At 38.0% G+C, this 18,660-nt stretch overlaps 1 protein-coding gene across 4 annotated transcripts in view; it reads left to right on the top strand.

Moving 5' to 3' along the window:
• Positions 1-18,660, top strand: part of GALNT7 (polypeptide N-acetylgalactosaminyltransferase 7) — a 78,464-nt gene that overhangs the window by 41,794 nt on the left and 18,010 nt on the right. For 3 of the 4 annotated variants that reach the window (XM_027886941.1, XM_027886942.1, XM_027886938.1), the window contains exons 3-6: positions 8,784-8,950; positions 14,697-14,827; positions 15,083-15,162; positions 17,361-17,543. In XM_027886941.1, the coding sequence (XP_027742742.1) occupies positions 8,784-8,950; positions 14,697-14,827; positions 15,083-15,162; positions 17,361-17,543 (561 nt within the window). Of the gene's footprint in view, positions 1-8,783; positions 8,951-14,696; positions 14,828-15,082; positions 15,163-17,012; positions 17,196-17,360; positions 17,544-18,660 lie in introns of all 4 variants that reach the window. The other variant, XM_027886939.1, reaches the window with a different exon arrangement.

Here is an 18,660-nt window from a genome sequence, read left to right as displayed (position 1 = left end):
CCTTTTTAAGGACATTATTGCTGTTACAGGGCATACCCCCTGGGCCATACAAATCTGTACTTGAATAATTGGATCTGTTGCCATGGGTCACCTTTTGACTTCAAACAGAACTGGCAATAAGCTTTTGTTGAAAAAATAACTCTTCCTTGCTTGAGTGCAATGCTGCTTGTATTTTTGGACAATTCTTTTGCATCTCTTTTATGAAACAAAAGTGAATGAGGATTATTGGCTTGTTTTTAAAAATTGTACAGGTAATTGTGAAGGGTGCTTGTTTTATTTTACAATTAATTTTGGTAAAAAAAGAGGAGGGAATTCTTGCCAAAAATAAAGACTTCTAACTTTACTAAGAATGCACACATAAAGAGCTGTTAGGAAAGATATTTTTCCTGTCATAGTTTGATAGTGACAGCTCAGACCCTTTGTATGGTCCAAATGCTATTAAAAATGTTGAATTGTGTAGAAAATATTTGGTGCTTGACTGGAGTCAAAAAGTACTGAAATCTTTAGTTGTAACTAATTACTCAGGGTATGAAATAAGGCAGATAAGTCATGGCTTCTCATTTGAAATGGACAGTCTTATTACTCTGGGCAAATAACATGAATTTAATATGTTCTCTTACACTGAGTAGTTACTTGTCCAGTCAATCTTGTTGTAGCTAAGAAGATTGAATAGAAAGGCTCTGGAGTAAAGCCTGCTTTCTTCAGGAATGTGATTAGTTCCTTAATTATAGCACTGAACAAATTACATATTTGATACTGTTGTAAGAAAAAGGATTTCAGTAATTACTCTTGATATCTATGTCATTGGAAGTGGAGCATTAGGGACTTGGTTTCATTTCACATGGTACCTTGGGAAAATCTTTTATTCAAGTGCCACATAGTACACTGGAACTGTTCTGTAACAAAGAAAACTAATTTTATAGTGTGCACATAAATCTTTGTGCACCTCAGTGAGAGCTGGGATTGGGAATCAGGTGAATTATAGTGGTCACACTAAATCGGGAAGGCTTTCCACTGCAGGTTATCAGCTGCCTTACTGCTGGCAAGAGTCCTGGAGGGGAAAAGAATGCTTTTAAATTGTAATTAGCCGTAGATTGTGAGAGCATCTCCTTGTGGTCAGGAAAGATTTGAATTCTGGGCATTAAAGCAAAACCTAGCATTTTCTGTTAGCATTTCAGGTCCCAGTAGTGAAAACTACAGAGAAAATGGATCCTTCGTCTCTTTAGTGTTGGTTGCTAGCATTTAAAATGTTACATTTTGAGGGAGAAATAATTCACCCAAAGAGTACAAAGAAGTTGACAGAGGCACCAGGTGTGTTATCTGTAGCTGGATTTACTTACTTCTTTGTGTGTGCATTTGAAATAAGATGACCAAGTTCTGAACATGACCTCTTACTCAACAAAAATGTACAGCACAGCACCTGGAGTATATTTAAATTCTGTCTTAAACCTTGACTTCAGTGGAAGGGCAGTCTCAGTGATTTCCTGCAGCTGTTTGTGTAACCCTTCAGGTGCTGACTTGCAGCATAGAAATTCTGGGGCAGATGGAGGATACACTCTGTCAAATAAGTTGTAATTCGAATGTGAGACTAAAAAATTAAATGAACTTCTTATGTTCTGTCTTGTTCATGTTTACCAGAACATACTGAGCTAGAGCATTCAAATAAATGTGCCTGATACAAGTTATAATGCAGTCCAGCTAAGCATGGGCTGGAACTTCAAGGTTTAATATCTGATGAGCAAGGCATGGTGGAAATACAGTATTTCTGTGGGACTGAGCTCGCTGCCTCAAGCTTCTTTCCAGTCGCTTGATTATTACATTAGGTAAAGCCTGTCATGTTTGACAGTTTTATCAATGTTTGATAAACGCAAAATTATGCACAGCCTGGACTCTTTGGAGCAAATGTATCAAGCTGTAACTTCCTCAACTGGTGCCCATTCAATGGAGATATAACAAGAATTGCCATATGGTGGCTGCTTCATTCTGAAGATGCTTTCTTGCCACCTCAGCAGGGAGAGGGTAGTGCATCCCATCCAAACGGCTTTTGTGCTGCACTGCCCTGCCCTGGTCCTGAAGGAGTTGCTTGCCCTCAGGTGCGCAGTGTGTCACCAGAATGCAGAAGGCCTAGAGACCTGGGGGGACATCACCACTTAAAACCAAAACAGGAAAGAAGAGGGCTTTCGCTTCATCTCCCTCTGTGGGAGCTTCCACTTCCCCAGGGAAGGGAATTTATTTTAGCCACCTAGCTGCCCTAGCTTTCCTGCCCTGTGGTGTTTATTGATTCAACTTTTTCAGTGTTGGATAAGTGATAATATGGGCAAGAATTTTGTGATTAAAAAAAAAAAAAAGCAAAGGCTATTCCTTTAATCCTCCTGTTATCCCTAGTGTTGGGGTTTTGTGCAAACCTTGCCCTGAATTTGGATTGTAATGCCTTCAGAAGTATGGTAGATGTGTCTTGTGCTCCCAAGGGCACTAATAATATAATGTAGTCACATAGCCTTGCAGATTACTTCAGGAATGGAAATGGGTAAAGCTTGTAGCTACAGTAAAAATAGAAAATGCTGTTTCAGTGTAGGTTTAAGCTGTTTGGTAGTGTATAATAGAGGCTTTGCTGCTGTCTGCTGAAGGGAAAGAGAAAAAAAAAACCAGCTGATCAATCTGCCCTTCTTGGGTTGGCTGTTCACTTCTCTTTCAGAATCCCTGTTTTGTAAGTCCACTACTATAATCTTATATTGATGTGGATAAAAAATAAGGCTTCATAGGTAACAAATACAGTATTAACATTAGATTTACTTAGTTGCATCTTAAAAAAGAAATGCCCTGTTTTGTAATCTGTTTCTGTCTGTTTTGCCTACTCTGGACTTAGTAGCTCGTCTCAGCTATGACCTTGATGATGTAAACCATTCACATGAGCAAACAGCTGACAGTGTTTTGTGGGAAGAAAAAAAATTCTCATCCATCTTCCTAAGGGTTAGATTCAGTTTACCACAGTAGTCATAATAAATTGATGATTTAAAATAAGGAGCAGCCCTAAATTCAGTATTGAAACTATGTAAACAGCATGCTATCATCTGAAGGACTGTCTCCTTGTAACAAAAGAACAAGACTTGCTAGAAAAGGAAGCTGCAAATGAAAACAGAGCTCCTAACTTATTTCTGGGCTTTGCTAGTGCTGGACCTTCTCAAATGATGAGAAAAATGCATGCACTATAAAGCAATTATAATAGATGATAATACAGCTGTGAGCCTCATACCACTTTAAACATGAAATAAAATTTAAAACACAGTTTATGAACAATTTTATATTAATGGAGAAGAGAGATTCTGCTTTTTAATTTAACCGTCAGTTACGGTTTCAGGATAAATACTAAATTGAGACCTTCAGCTTTGTACTGGTTCAGGTCCCTCATCTTGCAACAGCTGATTAGCTTCTCAGGAGCTTCTTAGGAGCTGGCTGCTTACAGGAATGCGATGGCAGCTGCCTTCTCTCTTAGAGGAATCAGTGCTGCTACATTTTGGTCTGAGCACACAAGTACAGTGCTTAAAATCCAGAGGGTACTGATGTGTCCTTGGTAAATGCAGGTGCAAGATAGTTGACATGGGGAAACTGTATCAAGATAGAGTGTCACGATATGCAGCCACAATACCTCTTACTTTTTCTGAAGCTTAGGTGCTAGTATGCTGGGTAAGTTAGGGATTCAGGATGATATGAGAAGCACTTCTGTTGGCTCAGGGTCTTAAATTGCCCTCTTAAGTATCTTTCTGTCGAGGTGCAATCCTTTTTCAGTTCTTACATTTTTGTTTGGTGGCTGGATTACTCTTCCAGGAGAATGAGATTCCAGTCGTGCCTCTTTTTAGCCTGAAGAAATTCGAGTCCACGTCTGCATCTTCAGCAGTTACTAATGGGGAGTCTGTACAGTCATCCCATCCTTGGAGCACAACTGTGGGGCCCCAGGACATCTGTAAGAGCAAGCCAATGAACAGAGTCCAAAGCTGTAAGAGCAGAAATTTCCTCAAGCCAAGGAGCACTCCAACCCAGATGCCCAGCTTCTTGTCCAGAAGTGCCCCCCATAAAAGAGCTTCTCTTTGATGTGGCTGGTGCACAGCTTTGTGATTGAGGGATAAGGGATCTTGACATGTCACAGGCTCCAAAAATGTTTTCTTCTAGGGGTGGAGAGGGAGTAGTACTAATTCACATCCTAAGTATGCAGGCTAATAGTCAGAAGAAACATTACTCACCCTGTTCCTCAATTAGATCACTACTGTGCCTTTTGAAAGGTTTCGTCTTGCTCCAGTGATGAGTCACTCCTGGTTTTGCTCAATAATGCTGATTTGGGAATGGAAAGTTTTTATTCATGGACTGATCTGAAGGTGTTTTTTCCTTTCACTCATGAGTTCCTCAAGGAAAGGGGAAACAAGCAGAGCTGCTCTTCCCTGCAGCACTGCCCAGATAAGGTGTTGTCAGCCCTTTACAGATCTGTGCACACTTGTTGCTCTTGCCCATGCAATAACTCATTACAGGGGTCAGGAAAAGTGATGTGAAGTGTCTAGAGGCAAGACTTGCTAAGGATGCTACCCTATTATTCCTGCAAATCTGCTGCAACGTGCCATCCTCTCAGCTATACCAATGAGAATTCAAAATATTTTTTAAGTGACTTTGTTTACTGACTTGGTGCATAGTGTATTGCCGCAGCTGGCCAGCAGGCTACGCCTGAATGGGCACTGTGCTCGTATGTGGGCAGGACTGCACCCAAGGGATGAAGCTAGAGGCTGAAACATATTCAAATCCTCTTTGTCACAGACCCTTCTGTACTTTGAATCTGCTCATACCAGTCTTCAATAGCTTGAAGCTTTTGCCTGAATGCTGACCCTCTTTTTTAAAACTGAAGAAAGTTCCTGGAAATTCAGACATATTATTTTCCTTTTTTTGGTGCCTAAAACCTAGAGGGAAAACAGTACTCTAAAATTCAGCTTCTAACACAAGGAAGATACATTTATGGTTTCCTGGTATGTGGTTTGCCCACCACTGGATGTCAGTGCTGCTCCACTGAGGAAAGGCTCTTCCCTGCTTGCTTCCCTGTAGATGTGAAGGAAATGAGAGCTGAGGCTCCTGGCTTTTGTCACTCAGATAAACTGAGCAACATTCATGTTTATTGGGAAAAAACTGCCACAGAGATTAAAAAATTTATTAATTGTACATATCTGAAACAACTACCATGTTTCAAATCTCCAGTTCTCCATGCAAGATGAGAGAGAAGATAGTGCATAGGAGTTACTGCAGTCTCTTAGAGCTTATGGGCTTGATGATTCAGTCTGTGGACTGTCTAATGAGTGAAATAAAGCCTCTGGAAAAAAACTAAAAGTGTACTCTTACTAGAGATATAAATTTAGTTCTTCGCTGCTTGCAAATGACACATTTAGCAGTATATGATTTTTCAAGTTTAAAAAGTAAAATGTGTTGACAGATTTGAAGAGATTGTCGGATGTATAGCAAAAAGCCTTTCTAGACCTTTGGTTTTATATTTTAAAAATGTATTAAATGCAGATCAAAAATTGCTTAAGTGCTATAAATTGTTCACAAATGTATTGTTGCATTCAGGATTTTGTACTTGGTTTGGCTTTTTAAAATTACGTAAAGCTACATACTCTCATTCTTATGCTCTTCACCGTTTTTTTGCTAAATATGACTAACCTTTATTGCAGGAAGTGGGAGAAGTAAGCAGTCAAAATATTTGTGATCTTTTTCAATGTTTGTTTTGGTTTTGCCCTTGAAGGCAGTCTGAAACTGTGGTCTTTTTATTTGGAGAGCAAAACAGTTTCCTGGCTAAACTGCTGAAGGTGCAGATCAGGGCACAGGTCAAGGTGCATCAGATACTGCCTTCTCCTTTGAGGCAAAAGGTGTTATTCCACTACCTTTTGCACAGAGGTCTTGGATGGCATTCAGCTGCTATGCTGTTTTTTTTGAATGTATGACACCTCGTTGTCCTCCATTTTAACATAACCATATCACCAGAAATAATATATATGTGTAAAGCAACACATTTCTGTTATAAATCTGCTATTAAACATATTAAATATTCCTTTTACACAGCCCACTTAACACACCTAGGTAGGATATCAGTTTTATCTCTGCAAATGGCTAAGTAAGTTGTTGACAGCTTAAGTGCTTATGCTACAAATGGTAGCACTGCATCCTGTAATCAGCTGGAATCTTTGAGAGGGATATGTGGAAGGAAGGCATCTGTGGCCTGAACCTTTTAAGCAGCCAGTCTAGCACTTGTATATTGGTAACTTGTAACTATGATTAGCTGCATCTACTTCAGGCATAAAAACAATTGCTCTGGAGGACTTCAGTCAGTAGTGATCGTGCTGTTTCAGACGTTGCTTACAGCTCACCTAAGAAAAGAAATGCCTTATTGGATACAATGTTGTTGTAGACTGTTTTGATTCTGTAATTTTCTTTTCCCACAGGACCAAAATTAATAGTATGTTTCTACCAAATACCTTTCATTTTCTGTGAGGTGAGAAATAAATATTTATGCTGTTCCCTGACAATAAGTAGAATGTGTCCTTCATCACCAAAGACACACTCTTTAAATACCTATAGATCTGTAAAGTGAGTTCTTTCCATATTTAACTGAATGTAGTTTCAGAAACTCTGGTGATTTCTGATGATTAAGGCCATTCTTTTCAAACACAGGAATGTTTCTGTGCACTTAAGCTTACTGTATATAGAGAACTGTAACTATGGAAGTTTGTGCATCCATAAGTTTAAAAGTTTTTATTTATCACTAATAATTTCTTAATACATGATAGATGCTGTTGAAAAGGCTCTCTATTAAAGACTTTACTTGCTGAAAGATTAAAAAGGAAGGATTTTGCACATTGCAATCAAAAGTGGTATATCTATGTGTTTGGTGATAGGAATTGAATTATTATAGTTGGAAAAGGGGCTACTGATCAGCTGGGGAAACTTCCAGTTAAGGAAATACTTGGACTGATTGTAATTAGGGAGACTGTGAACAGTGTCACTTAGGGATGCAGTTGGGGAAATGAACATTACAGTTGCGAATTAAATCCATTGTGTATAAATGTGATTAATAGGTATTGGAAAATGTGGGCTGAAATACTCATATTGCTTGTTTTCTAAATAATTTTTAACCCCTTAGGAAAAAATACCCAAGTCCAGGTCCACAGAGAAATAGAAATGCGAAATGTTTTAAATGAATACAGAGTTTCATGGCACACCAAGCTAGAACCCATTGATACAGATACTTCAATTGAAAAAGTTTAATAGAAATGAACATAGGCAATAGTTACATTTCCTATGTCACACTTTCTGACACTGGGTAGTCTTGCACACTCCATTGATGCAATTGTGATCTGTCATGTTGGCTACTAGAAAGATGTATATTATAGCCAGATGTGTGCTAAATTGAACCTGTTACTTGAATTCCCATTTAATGCATTTGTAGAGTTAGAAACTGTTAACTTTGATCAAAATATGTGATCATTGTTATTGTGATAGTGTTTTTGTCAAATTTTATATAGACATTGCACTTTCAAAGGATTTATAAATTCTTGTCCGTTTCTAAAATTTGGCAGCACTTCAGTGTTCATTTTCTCACTTTATTCCTTTGAGTTTTCCGCAGTATTTTTGTTTGGTTTCTTCTCTTGTCCTGTTTTGGTTTGTTTTTTTTTTTTAATCCATGTCTTTTTATCTCTTTCAAGGAAGGAGCCCATTGAAATTGGGCCAGATTTGAAACTTGTGCTTGACAGTTAATTTTTTTTTAATTTTTGTTTGTATTTTGTTTAAAAGAGAAATGTATGATTGCAAAAATTTAGCCAAAGCTGTTAAGTTCCCACATATGGTGAAACACATGACTTAGCATTTTAAGGGAATGGAGGGCTGAATGGATTTGATAAGGTTGGGGTTTTTTTAGCTAGTAGTTATACCTAAAAGTTTAACCATGGCTAATGGATAGTAAAAATCACATTTTCTCTGCCATGGGATTACATGTTTCCCATGAGTAACTATGCTTTTCTGATGGTATTTGCAAAAGGAGATTGTTCTTTTTAGAGCAGATGACATGAGCATTTCATGTGCTGCTGCTGTACTTCTAGAAAGTTTACTTATTATGTTTAAATCTATTTTATTGTGAAAGAGCAGAAATTAATGAGTTTTGCCTTGCCATAACAATGTAAAACTTTGCTAATTATGCGGATTCTGCATGTGGACTGTGTAAAGCAAACAGAAATACTTTTATGTAGAGTCCTTCTACTGGTTAAACATGATTTAAAGAACCTTAGGAAGAAACAGCATGTCCTTATTGTGTATGTGATGCAGTTGATGAGCAAAATAAGCAGCCCATCCTAAAGTGCGATGTTTTGAAGAGGACACTGATCACAGCTGCAGTCTGAGTCTTTTCTTCCACTGTTCTCTACCGGCTGCACAAGCAGCAAAGTGGTGATGGTGGTGGTGGTGACAGGGGTCTCTCAGTGGGGTCTGTGCAATACCAGGCACCTACACTGGAGGAAGCATATAAATGTTGAGAAGAGCTGCATCACACCTCTTTCAGGAGGAAAAAAGGCTCTAGGTGGAAACGAAGTTGCTCTTTGGGCCTCATACCTCTATGATGCACTTAAGCTGTATTACCTTTTATATCCTGTTTCTCTTAAATTTGAAGAATAGCCATGAGCAAAGATGTCACTTGCACAGAGGTGTTGTTAAGCAGTTCTGTAATTCATATTGTGAAAACTAATAAAAATCAAATCTTTTTACAGATGCAAATACTGGCATTATGATGATAACCTGCTCACCTCCAGCGTTGTCATTGTCTTCCATAATGAAGGATGGTCCACGCTCATGAGGACAGTCCACAGTGTCATTAAAAGAACACCAAGGAAATACCTGGCAGAAATTGTGCTGATTGATGATTTTAGCAACAAAGGTATATTTAGAATATTAACACACTACTTGTAGAAAAGGAAACTTTTTTTATTTTTTTAATGGTTTTCTTTTGATTTATTACCTGCCATGCTGTCTCTGGAAGGAATGTAGGTTGCCTTTTCACAGTCCTTTGAGATTTCAGTAAAGGGGAAGCTCTTCCAATGAACTGCTCTTGTAAAGATGGCAATCCTTTGTCTGTATTCAGCTGTTTGAAATACAGGATATGTAGCAAGTTCTCTACCACAGTTATGGAGTATTATATGGAAGAAAGCTGGGATACCTAATACCCCTCTTAGCTTTTGTGAAAACAAGTAGTTTGAACAGTATCAAAGGCATTTGAGCTAAGCCTGTTAGGAATAATCCCTTTCTTTATTCCATATAGGAATTCAGATGTCTTTTTAATGTTGTTTTTAACTATAATTAAAAGGTTATTAAGGATATCAAATTATCTGATTAATTTTCAATATATCCTTTTAGATTCTAACATCCTTTTTAAATTAAACATCGTATTAAGCTGTTTATTGTTTCTTATTTAGGGGACAGACTTATAAGAACTTAAGTGTGTTTTAATTACTGCCTTTCTTTGAGTCCTACCTATCAACATAAGTCCAGAGGTTTTCTTCATCCTTTCTGATTTACATTTTGGTCTTGGTTTTATAGTCAGGATGCATGTACTCATATGTGATTCATATAAATGTAAACTGATTTTTTTGCATTAGTGTAACTCAAGGCTGCATACAGGGAAGAACTGAAAATGGTATCCTAGAGATATAAGTTGACTGATATAGAGGAAATCTGACTGATTTTAAACTTTAAACAAATTTCGAAAGAGTGCATCAAAGCTGCACATTCTGTAGGATTTTATTGCAGCATATTCTTGAAAAGAAGTTGACAGAGAAAAAGAGCAGACCCATAAATAAAAAGATAATTTTGAATGTGTAGAGTAACAGTCTCTTCTAGACAATGATGATGGCTTTAGGAGCAGAGGCAAGTTTGGTCAGCAGCACAGGATACTCTCCTCTTTGTTTTTATAATGGCTAAACTGTGAAGTGGCATAGAAAACAGATGACTGTTCTGAAACTCTCATTTTTATTAAGTGATCTGGGTTTCTCCCAGTTCTAGACTTGTGGCAGCTGTTTTCTGTGGGCATATCCACTATAAATTTTAAAACCAAACTCATCACATAGCTGAGTTTACCTTTTTTTTAAGTCACTATTAAAAATAGTTACTTTATGTCAATTCTCACATCGTACCTGTGGGTAGGTAGATATCATTTTCTGTTTGTTTTAATAGGAGAGGAAAAGTTTCCTGTATTGTAAACTTGACTATGGTTAGCTTAGTCTAATAAAGATTCTGAATGCTAAATTATAATCTCCTGTATCCTTTAACAGGTATTGGGAATTTGGCTTAGATATACACACATGCTATAAAATAAAAATATCTTCTCTCATTAGGGATATAATTTTAATAATTCAGCCAGCAGACATATAGTGTGTTCTTGCTTTTCAGCTGGGATCACAGCTTTTCTTCAGAGCTATTCAAGGACTGAGTTAGCTGTATAAAGTAACTATGACACAGACTGTCTCTAGAAAACTTAGCAGATTTTTTACTAATGATAAGGCTCAGTACCTGGGTTTCATGTGAGTTTAGCTGACTCTTCAGTGTATATATAGTTCATGGAATAAGTTTGTCTGGCATAAAAACTAGTTTTCCAGTAGATGATGTTTGTTAAATAAAAGCAATATTTTTTAAAAAAATTATTTTGAAATACAGAACTTTTTTGCTTTCTGCTCATAAAACGAATGGTTAGCAGATACAGCTAGCGTAGACCTAACATCCAGCAGATCGTTGCCTCTATATTTGCCACACTTCAGTTTCCCAAGTAACTTTCTTGAATCAGAAAATTTAATAAAGAGAGCTCAAGGTGCAGTTTTCCCAGATATGAGTGACTGGAAGGCAAGCACAGGCTGGAATTGCTCCAAACACCTTGCTGCAACTGCACTATTTAACTATAATGATTCTTCCAACTGCTTTAGGCTATTACGTGGTAAATATAATTAACTTAATTTCAATAATTCAAATTGTGTTCTAGATGAAAAATGGCCAAGAGAGTAGAATCTTGCTCCACTTCTTTCTCCCCAGAGAGAAGGATGAACTAGTATGGGCTGCAAAGTGTGCCAAGCTGCCCGAAGACATCTCCAGTTGTTAGGAGAGCTGCAAAACGCAAACTCCCTTAATCACAGCAGAGCTGCTGGCAGCTTTTTGCTTTTCCAGCCAGAAGAAAAGCCATACTGATAGCAGAGATACAGGATTTTCTCCTTCCCCACCTACTTTCAGGCTGCACACTTCATATCTGCCTTTCCATCCAGCAACGACCATCTTACACTCTTGGAGCCCAGTGTTGGACTGGGTAGATGTTTGCTCACACTCAGTGTGACTGCCCTTATTTCTTAGCTGCTGCCTTCTCCAGTGATATAAAATTAAAATGGAAAACAGTGATTGCAAACACTTCTAAAGACTGGCTCATAGAAACCCCTGCCTGTCCTTCCTTTTGAGAAATCCTCTTTCATCAGAAGAGAGTTGCACCTGCATAGAAGCTTATATATGTCATGCCTTATGCTTGGAAAATGTTCATTTCATTATAATTCTTTGTATAAAGTCAGTTGGGAGCAGTCTTTTTGCTGAATGACACTCTTTCCTTAATCTCTTCTGCAAACAACGGGATTTGACTGTGGAGAACTGTGCAGAGATATGTGCTGAATCCTACTCTGGTGTTTTTTTCCTTTGTCAGAGCACAAAGGGAACAGTAACAAGAAGATGATGCCTAACTAAGTAAATGATGCTATCTCCATTTTCAGTGGAGACCTCTGTATTAATCAGAGTCCAAGAGGAGTTGCAGCAGTGTCAGTGAGGCCACACTGTTGCACATTGGGGTTTTTTTTCCCAGCTTTTCTTGGGTTTCTTCATGGAAACAGTTTGTTTTTCTATGAGTGTTAGTGTTTGAAGGAAATGGCTGTTCTGAAAAGGCAATGAGAATTCATAAAACTGTATTTTCTAAAGCTGCCTACAATTACGGTGGTGTGTTAGGTGTTCAACCACTTGTTATCTATTTGGGTACCAGCTTGCTTTCTTTCTGGAGCATAGAGGTCAGTATCTCAGCTGGTACAGCTTTGGTAGTCTGTGCACCTCTAAAGAGTAACTGAGAGGTCAATACCAGTGTTCCTAGCAGCATTCAAAGGCTTTGTCTACCTTTTGTGTTTACTTATTTTTTTTCCCTATTGCTGTCTGTGTTTTCCACTGATGCAGCATCCCATGAGATAACCAGAAGGGAAGTAATGAGAGTAGACAGGTAACAGTATTTTTATTAACTTGTTTAATGGTGCTTGCCGTGGGGAAACTGAAGCATTGATTAGTGTTTGTGTTAGAGCTGAGAGCCCCACATTAGTAGTATTACAGTTCAGGGTAGTCAAAGGCAGTTGCTTTAGAGGGGACTTCTGATACCATTTTTCTAGTTCTCAAACTAATGTCCATGAACTGAGGGAAAAAAACCCTGCTTTTCTTCCCTCTCCTTTTAATCTGCAATACCTAAGATCCTGTGGAGAAACTATGTGTTTTTAAAAGACACTGATTCATGCTTTAATCATGCACTCAGACAGGAGAGAGGAACTCAAACAAGGGAAGGCCAGATTGGTGGTTATAATATTTTGAAAGATAAAATATACATTTTTGAACAAAAACCAGGTTTCTCTAAGGCTGTTGACAGATATCATAAATACATGTTCTAGGTGAACAAAATTTAATGCTGGCCAAACAGTATTTTTAACTGTAAAAGTACTGGGATTTTATACACTACTGTCATGCAGGCTTTGTAGTATGGGAAGGAGGAAAAATTCAGCTTTCCTGTGGGAAATAGCACTTGCTGCTAACCCTGGCACGGTTTCAGATAATGGACTGCACAGTCCTGAGACTTGTACTGTAGAAAAGCTTTGCACAATCAATATGACAGGTTTTTACAGCTCCCTGTGAGCCTTACATAGTTGAACGTTTGATAACTAAAACATTTGGCTTCATAGGCAGGAGAGCTGGAAATAACTTCAGGTTTTAAATCTTTAAAACATTCCTGACAGTCCTTCTGTAACACATACTTGGAATTTGCAGCAAAAATAATGGTGTGGTTTAAAGATTCTCTTCTTACCCCTTCAGTATGACCTCAAAACTCTGTTGATTTTATCCCATAAAAATTTATATCGCAGTTATCATATCATATATTCTCTATTTATTACGTAGTATGTTATTCTGTTCAGCATATGCGATAAAATTGTTCTTTCTATAGTTTGACATTTGTGTATCCTTGAGGTTTTCCTAATGCACAAGAATTTACAAAAGAAATTGTAAATGTGTGTGGGAAGAGAATACCTAAAACTTAGTTGAGAAAACTTATTCTTTTATAAAGGTGGAGAGGAAAGACAATAAATGTATCAAAAGATAGTGATTTTGGAAGATTGTTCTTTCATAGAATTGCTGAATTTTCAATTTTGGAAGCTTCATTTCCAAAACTATTTCCACAATTATATGTAGCTCTTGTTTAAACTTGAATATAAAACATAGTGAAACTAAGTTGCAGAAGTCTCCAGACTTCATCATTTTCATTCAGGATTCAGGAAATGTTTCTACTGAAGTAACTTGATGGCCCCTTGCAGTTGAAAGGGGCATCCTTCTTCTTCCACCTCCACATGTCCCCTCTCCTGGCTAGATCAGCACAGACATCTATCAGCCCCTTGGAGCTGATGCAAACCAGTGCATGGATGCCTCGGCTATAGCTTAGGTGGCTTATTTTGGTTCCTGACTGAGAGAAACTGAAGCTGTAGGCAATTCTTTTGAGCCTTTCAGTACAAAAATAGATTTTAAATGAACACCAGTAGCTAAATCAGCGTAGCCTCAAACAGCAGGCGCCTGATTATCAGCCTTGCTGCCTTCATGAGTCTTCTCAACAGAATCATCTGGGCAAAGTATTATGCAACACTAGGATCCTTTTTTTCAAATTGTGCGATAGGAATGTGGTTTCCAGAGTAGTTTGGCAAAGACCAATGTGCAAAAACAAATCTGAAAGCATTTAAGCGTAGCTCATCTTGATCGTTGCGTGGTTATTTGTCCCTTTACTGACAAAGATCCCTTTTGCACTTCCAGCCCTCCAATTATTCTTATTAATTTCATTATAAGACTACTGTAAGACCTCCCCAAGAGGGAACTGGTCTGTATGAGGGAGGGCAATAATGTGAGCATGGTGGGTTCCTGCCTCAGGTTTCTGGATTTAATAGACTGGCAGAAAATTTTGTGAGGCAGAAAGTGAGGGAAAAGTTTAACTGAAAAGTGGTGCTTTCAGCTGTACATGTGACATTATCTGATGTGAAAAGACTATGTGCTAAAGTGTAGAATCTTCTCTGCCCACTTGGAATACAGATGAGAACCTGTAAGCTACTATGTGATATATTGAAGTGATTGGGAATTGTCGACCCAGTTCCTTGTGTTGTGGCCAACCACTTCAGATGCTTTTTCTTCAGATGTCCTAGAGATAAACCTCTGTGCCGTGAAGTCAGAGGTCTTGATCTTCTCAGTTTTAGTGTTTGTAAGTGGTTGAAATAAAGGTTCTTATAAAGGTCTATAGATAGTTTGGGGTTGTATTAAGGATACAGAACGGTTTATTATTAAAACTCACCAAAATAATTTTTTTCTTTGTTATTTGATAGCACACTTACAAGAGAGGCTGGATGACTATATTAAGCAGTGGAATGGCCTTGTAAAGGTATTTCGAAATGAGAGGAGAGAAGGTTTGATCCAAGCTAGAAGTATTGGAGCCCGGAAGGCTAAACTCGGACAGGTAGGAGCCAGTTCACACACAAGTCTGGTTTTTTTTTTACTTTTTGGGGGGAGAGGTTTTGGTAGTTCCAATAGATGTGTGGAAATATAGTATTATATTATATTATTGATACTGTTTTAAGAATAGATCAATTTTACTCATTTAATCATCATTTTCTTGTTTAGAATATGACTGTATCTCAATGTAAATAAGCTTAATTAAATCACTGCGATCTTGTATACAGAAATATAAATTCCTCTTTTTTTTCTTTTGAAGGTTTTGGTTTACCTTGATGCCCATTGTGAGGTGGGAATTAATTGGTATGCACCACTTATAGCTCCTATATCTAAGGACAGGTAATGTTCTGCCATTATTTCCAGCATCTGGCCTTTTAGGGAGAAAAAGGCACAGTAACAATGTTCACTTTTCAAACTACAGTCAATATGTTTTATATCTATATCAAACTATATAAATATTTTCTGTATGATGATTACATTATCCCCCAGCATAAAAGATACATACGGGGGGAGGAAAATAGGCAAATTAAAGTCTAAATGGTTTATTTTAATAGGCACACTGAATATTTTGTGTAGTGTAGATTACATGTAAGACAACTCTTGTTTTTTACAACGATCTGAGGCACTGTTATAAAATGTTCTGTTATAGCTGAATAAGGAGCCTGACTAAACAAAATAACTAAACAAAAGCATGATTTTTGGTAGAGGAAAAGTAGCGATGAATGTTTTGATTTAATGGGGATTTATAGCCCCTGTGATCTCAAGAGTTTTATGACTTTCTCATCTTTGGTCTTGATGTATGGCCTTATTTGTTTCCTCTGAAGTGTTGTTTGTAGCAAATCGAGGGCAGGGCTTGAGCCTGTCTCTGCCACAAGCCCACACACTTGCTAGGAGTTTCTGGGTTAAGTGCCTGCATTGTGAGGGGGAGATCTGTGAGAGGTGACAGAAGAGAGAGATGTCTGAGGGTTTCATTTCTTCCAGCTGTTGAAATGCTGTTGTTGCTGTGTGCCACCGCACTCTTAGCTTGTGTAGTCAGGGGTATGTGTGTTTAGGAAACCACGTGCTTGTTTAAACCCTTTAATACCATAAAATAGCTGCTTAATCCTAAAAACTATTTGTTAACCTCTCATGCTACCAGAAGTCTCTTGAAGAACTGGGGTTTGTGTGTTTTAAAGGCAGTAACTCAACTTCAAGACTATGTTTGGGCCAGGATGCTGGTGAGAAGATGGAAATGCTTGTGGGCTTCTACTGAGTGTATATTACTGTTTGACAGAAGAGAGGCTGGAGAGAACAGGCACCTTTAGAGGCATCTTCCAGCATTGCCCACGAATGTGGAGGTTACAGGGGGACCAGCAACACAGAGGCACATGATGCCGGAGGGCAATGCTTGGCAACCTTCTTCCAAGCCCTGAAACACTGGGTACAGCATGCTGCTGCTGCTGCTGCCTCAAAGAGGAGCAATGTGTTAACATTTCTTTTTCCACCACTCTTCTATCTCATAAGATTTCACTTAAAAAGACAGAAGTGCTCTAAGTCTGGTCACTGGGAAACTCATTTAGAAAAGGTGGGGAGAATAACAAGATAATGTCTTTTCCTTGGTGAATATTGTATGTGATCAATCACAATGAGGAGTGTATTGCAAATCAAACAGGAAGAATTCTACTAAAGAGTGCTGCTAGGAGAGCACTAGTAATGGTTTTTTATCCTGAGAGGTTGTATTTTCAGGGTGGTTGAATAGGACAGAATAATGAATATCCATGTTAACACTAGTAAAAGCCAAGAGTTCATCATACTTCTTGACCTCTAAGATCTGATGTGAATAGAAATTACAGGAAATAATAATAGTATGAGAACTCTAGCCCTCTGAGGGGTCCTCTGTTGCCTCCAGCAGTGCTTTATTAGAAGATGGATGTCAAGAAGTACACAAAACAGAAAAAGTGATGATAAACAAATTGATATATTTGCATCTCAGGCCTAACTTTTCTCTTTCAGAACCTCTTAAAACAACATAAAGAAAAGACTATCTCCTTTTTCTTCCAATGAGGCTTCTTTTTTTTAAAATATTTTTACATGTGACTTTTTATATACACTGCTCTATTAGTTTAATTAATGGTGTAAATTTCAGATTAGAGAGATTGCTCTTCTGAAATCGTATTTTGCTCTTTCTTTCCCTTCTATAAATGTTTCAGAACTACATGTACTGTACCTCTAATAGATTACATAGATGGGAATGATTATTCCATTGAGCCACAACAAGGTGGGGATGAAGATGGTTTTGCCAGAGGGGCCTGGGACTGGAGTTTGCTATGGAAACGAATTCCGTTAAACCACAAGGAAAAGTCCAAACGAAAGCATAAAACTGAGCCTTATCGGTAAAGAGAGCTGTTTACATACTGTGAACCATTATGAGTAATTTTCTAAACCCTTTCGTTTTTCCCTCCACCCCTCTTTTCCCATGAACTACGGTCGGTGCACGTGTGCCTCGCGGGTCCTTGCACATACCTGCATCTTCCCTGCCACCACCCGCCACCCTGCAGAACCACATGCACTGTGCCGCTTATAGATGTCATAGATGGCAACACTTATAAGATTGTGCCCCAAGGGGGTGGTGACGAAGATGGGTTTGCTAGAGGAGCGTGGGATTGGAGTATGCTATGGAAGAGGGTTCCCCTGACCAAGAAAGAGAAGGAAAGCAGAAAGACAAAAACTGAACCGTATCGGTAATCACTAAATCACTTACCCGTTTCTTTTTTTTCTGAAGTCAATACTGATCCACTAAAACTTGCATGTACTTCCAGCCTGAAAACCTTCACATTTCTAACCACTCTAACTGCTTTGTTTAGTTGGACCTGTTTGCCACAACTGACTATTTGCACAAAATATCTTTGCTACCTTGTGTTGCCTCTCCATTCCTGCTCTTAAGTGGTTAATAGGGTGCACATTAGAATGACTGGGTTTTGTTTGGCAAAATAAAATACTGTATAACTTTGTTGCCAGGGGAAACTCTATTTAGCTATGATATTTTTTTGAAGTAGTGTTGGAAACAACAGTGCTTATTTAACCATTTGATTTGAAATAACAAGCATGCTGTATTTATAATAGAATTTAATGCATAAAATCTGTAGCCTGCTGTCATGGCCTGATGCATGCATACAGCTGGTGGATTATGCATGTGTATCAAAAAAACCCTTTTGTTATATTTCTCCCACTTGCTTCGTAATAGATCACATCTGACAAAGAAGCATACTATTCAAGAATCTTGGCTAGATATTTTCGAAGAATTTTAAAATAATACATGTAGCATTAAAAAAAAAAAAGGAAGAAAGATTAAAATAACACCTTAAATTGTGAGAAAATGCCAATAATTTTCGCAGAAGTCCTGCCTTTTTTATTACACCTTGTAGTGGGTTACAGTTTCTTCCCAAAAACCAAAAACTGGCTAGAAACCCTAGCTTAGAAACTAGGGTTTTTGGTTGGCTTTTCAAGACTGGGAGACTGTGGTTCTGCTGGTTTTTATTGCTTTCCCCTTCACACTTAACTAATTGTTACTACACTTGAAAGCAATCCTCACATCTTCAGAATCTGATGTCTTCTATTGCTTGTATATTATGATTTAAACATTTTAAGAACTCATGTTGGTAATTCCCTATCCTCACCCATGATTGTTCTAAATTGCTAAAATGGCAACACATGCAAGCAAGTTATGAAGGTTTGATCTGTTTTGTATACAGTATAAATAATACCATTTTCTGATGAGGCTGTCCACATTGGAACTTTAATATTCACTTAGAGGGGTATAAACTATTTCAAACATTGCTGTTGTGTTCTGTGTTTACC

This window comes from Empidonax traillii, unplaced genomic scaffold (assembly GCF_003031625.1).
Source record: "Empidonax traillii isolate 1590-97213 ecotype Southwest subspecies unplaced genomic scaffold, ASM303162v1 scaffold198:size1128796, whole genome shotgun sequence".
NCBI lineage: Eukaryota > Metazoa > Chordata > Aves > Passeriformes > Tyrannidae > Empidonax > Empidonax traillii.
This window is presented reverse-complemented; position numbering and strand designations above follow the sequence as displayed.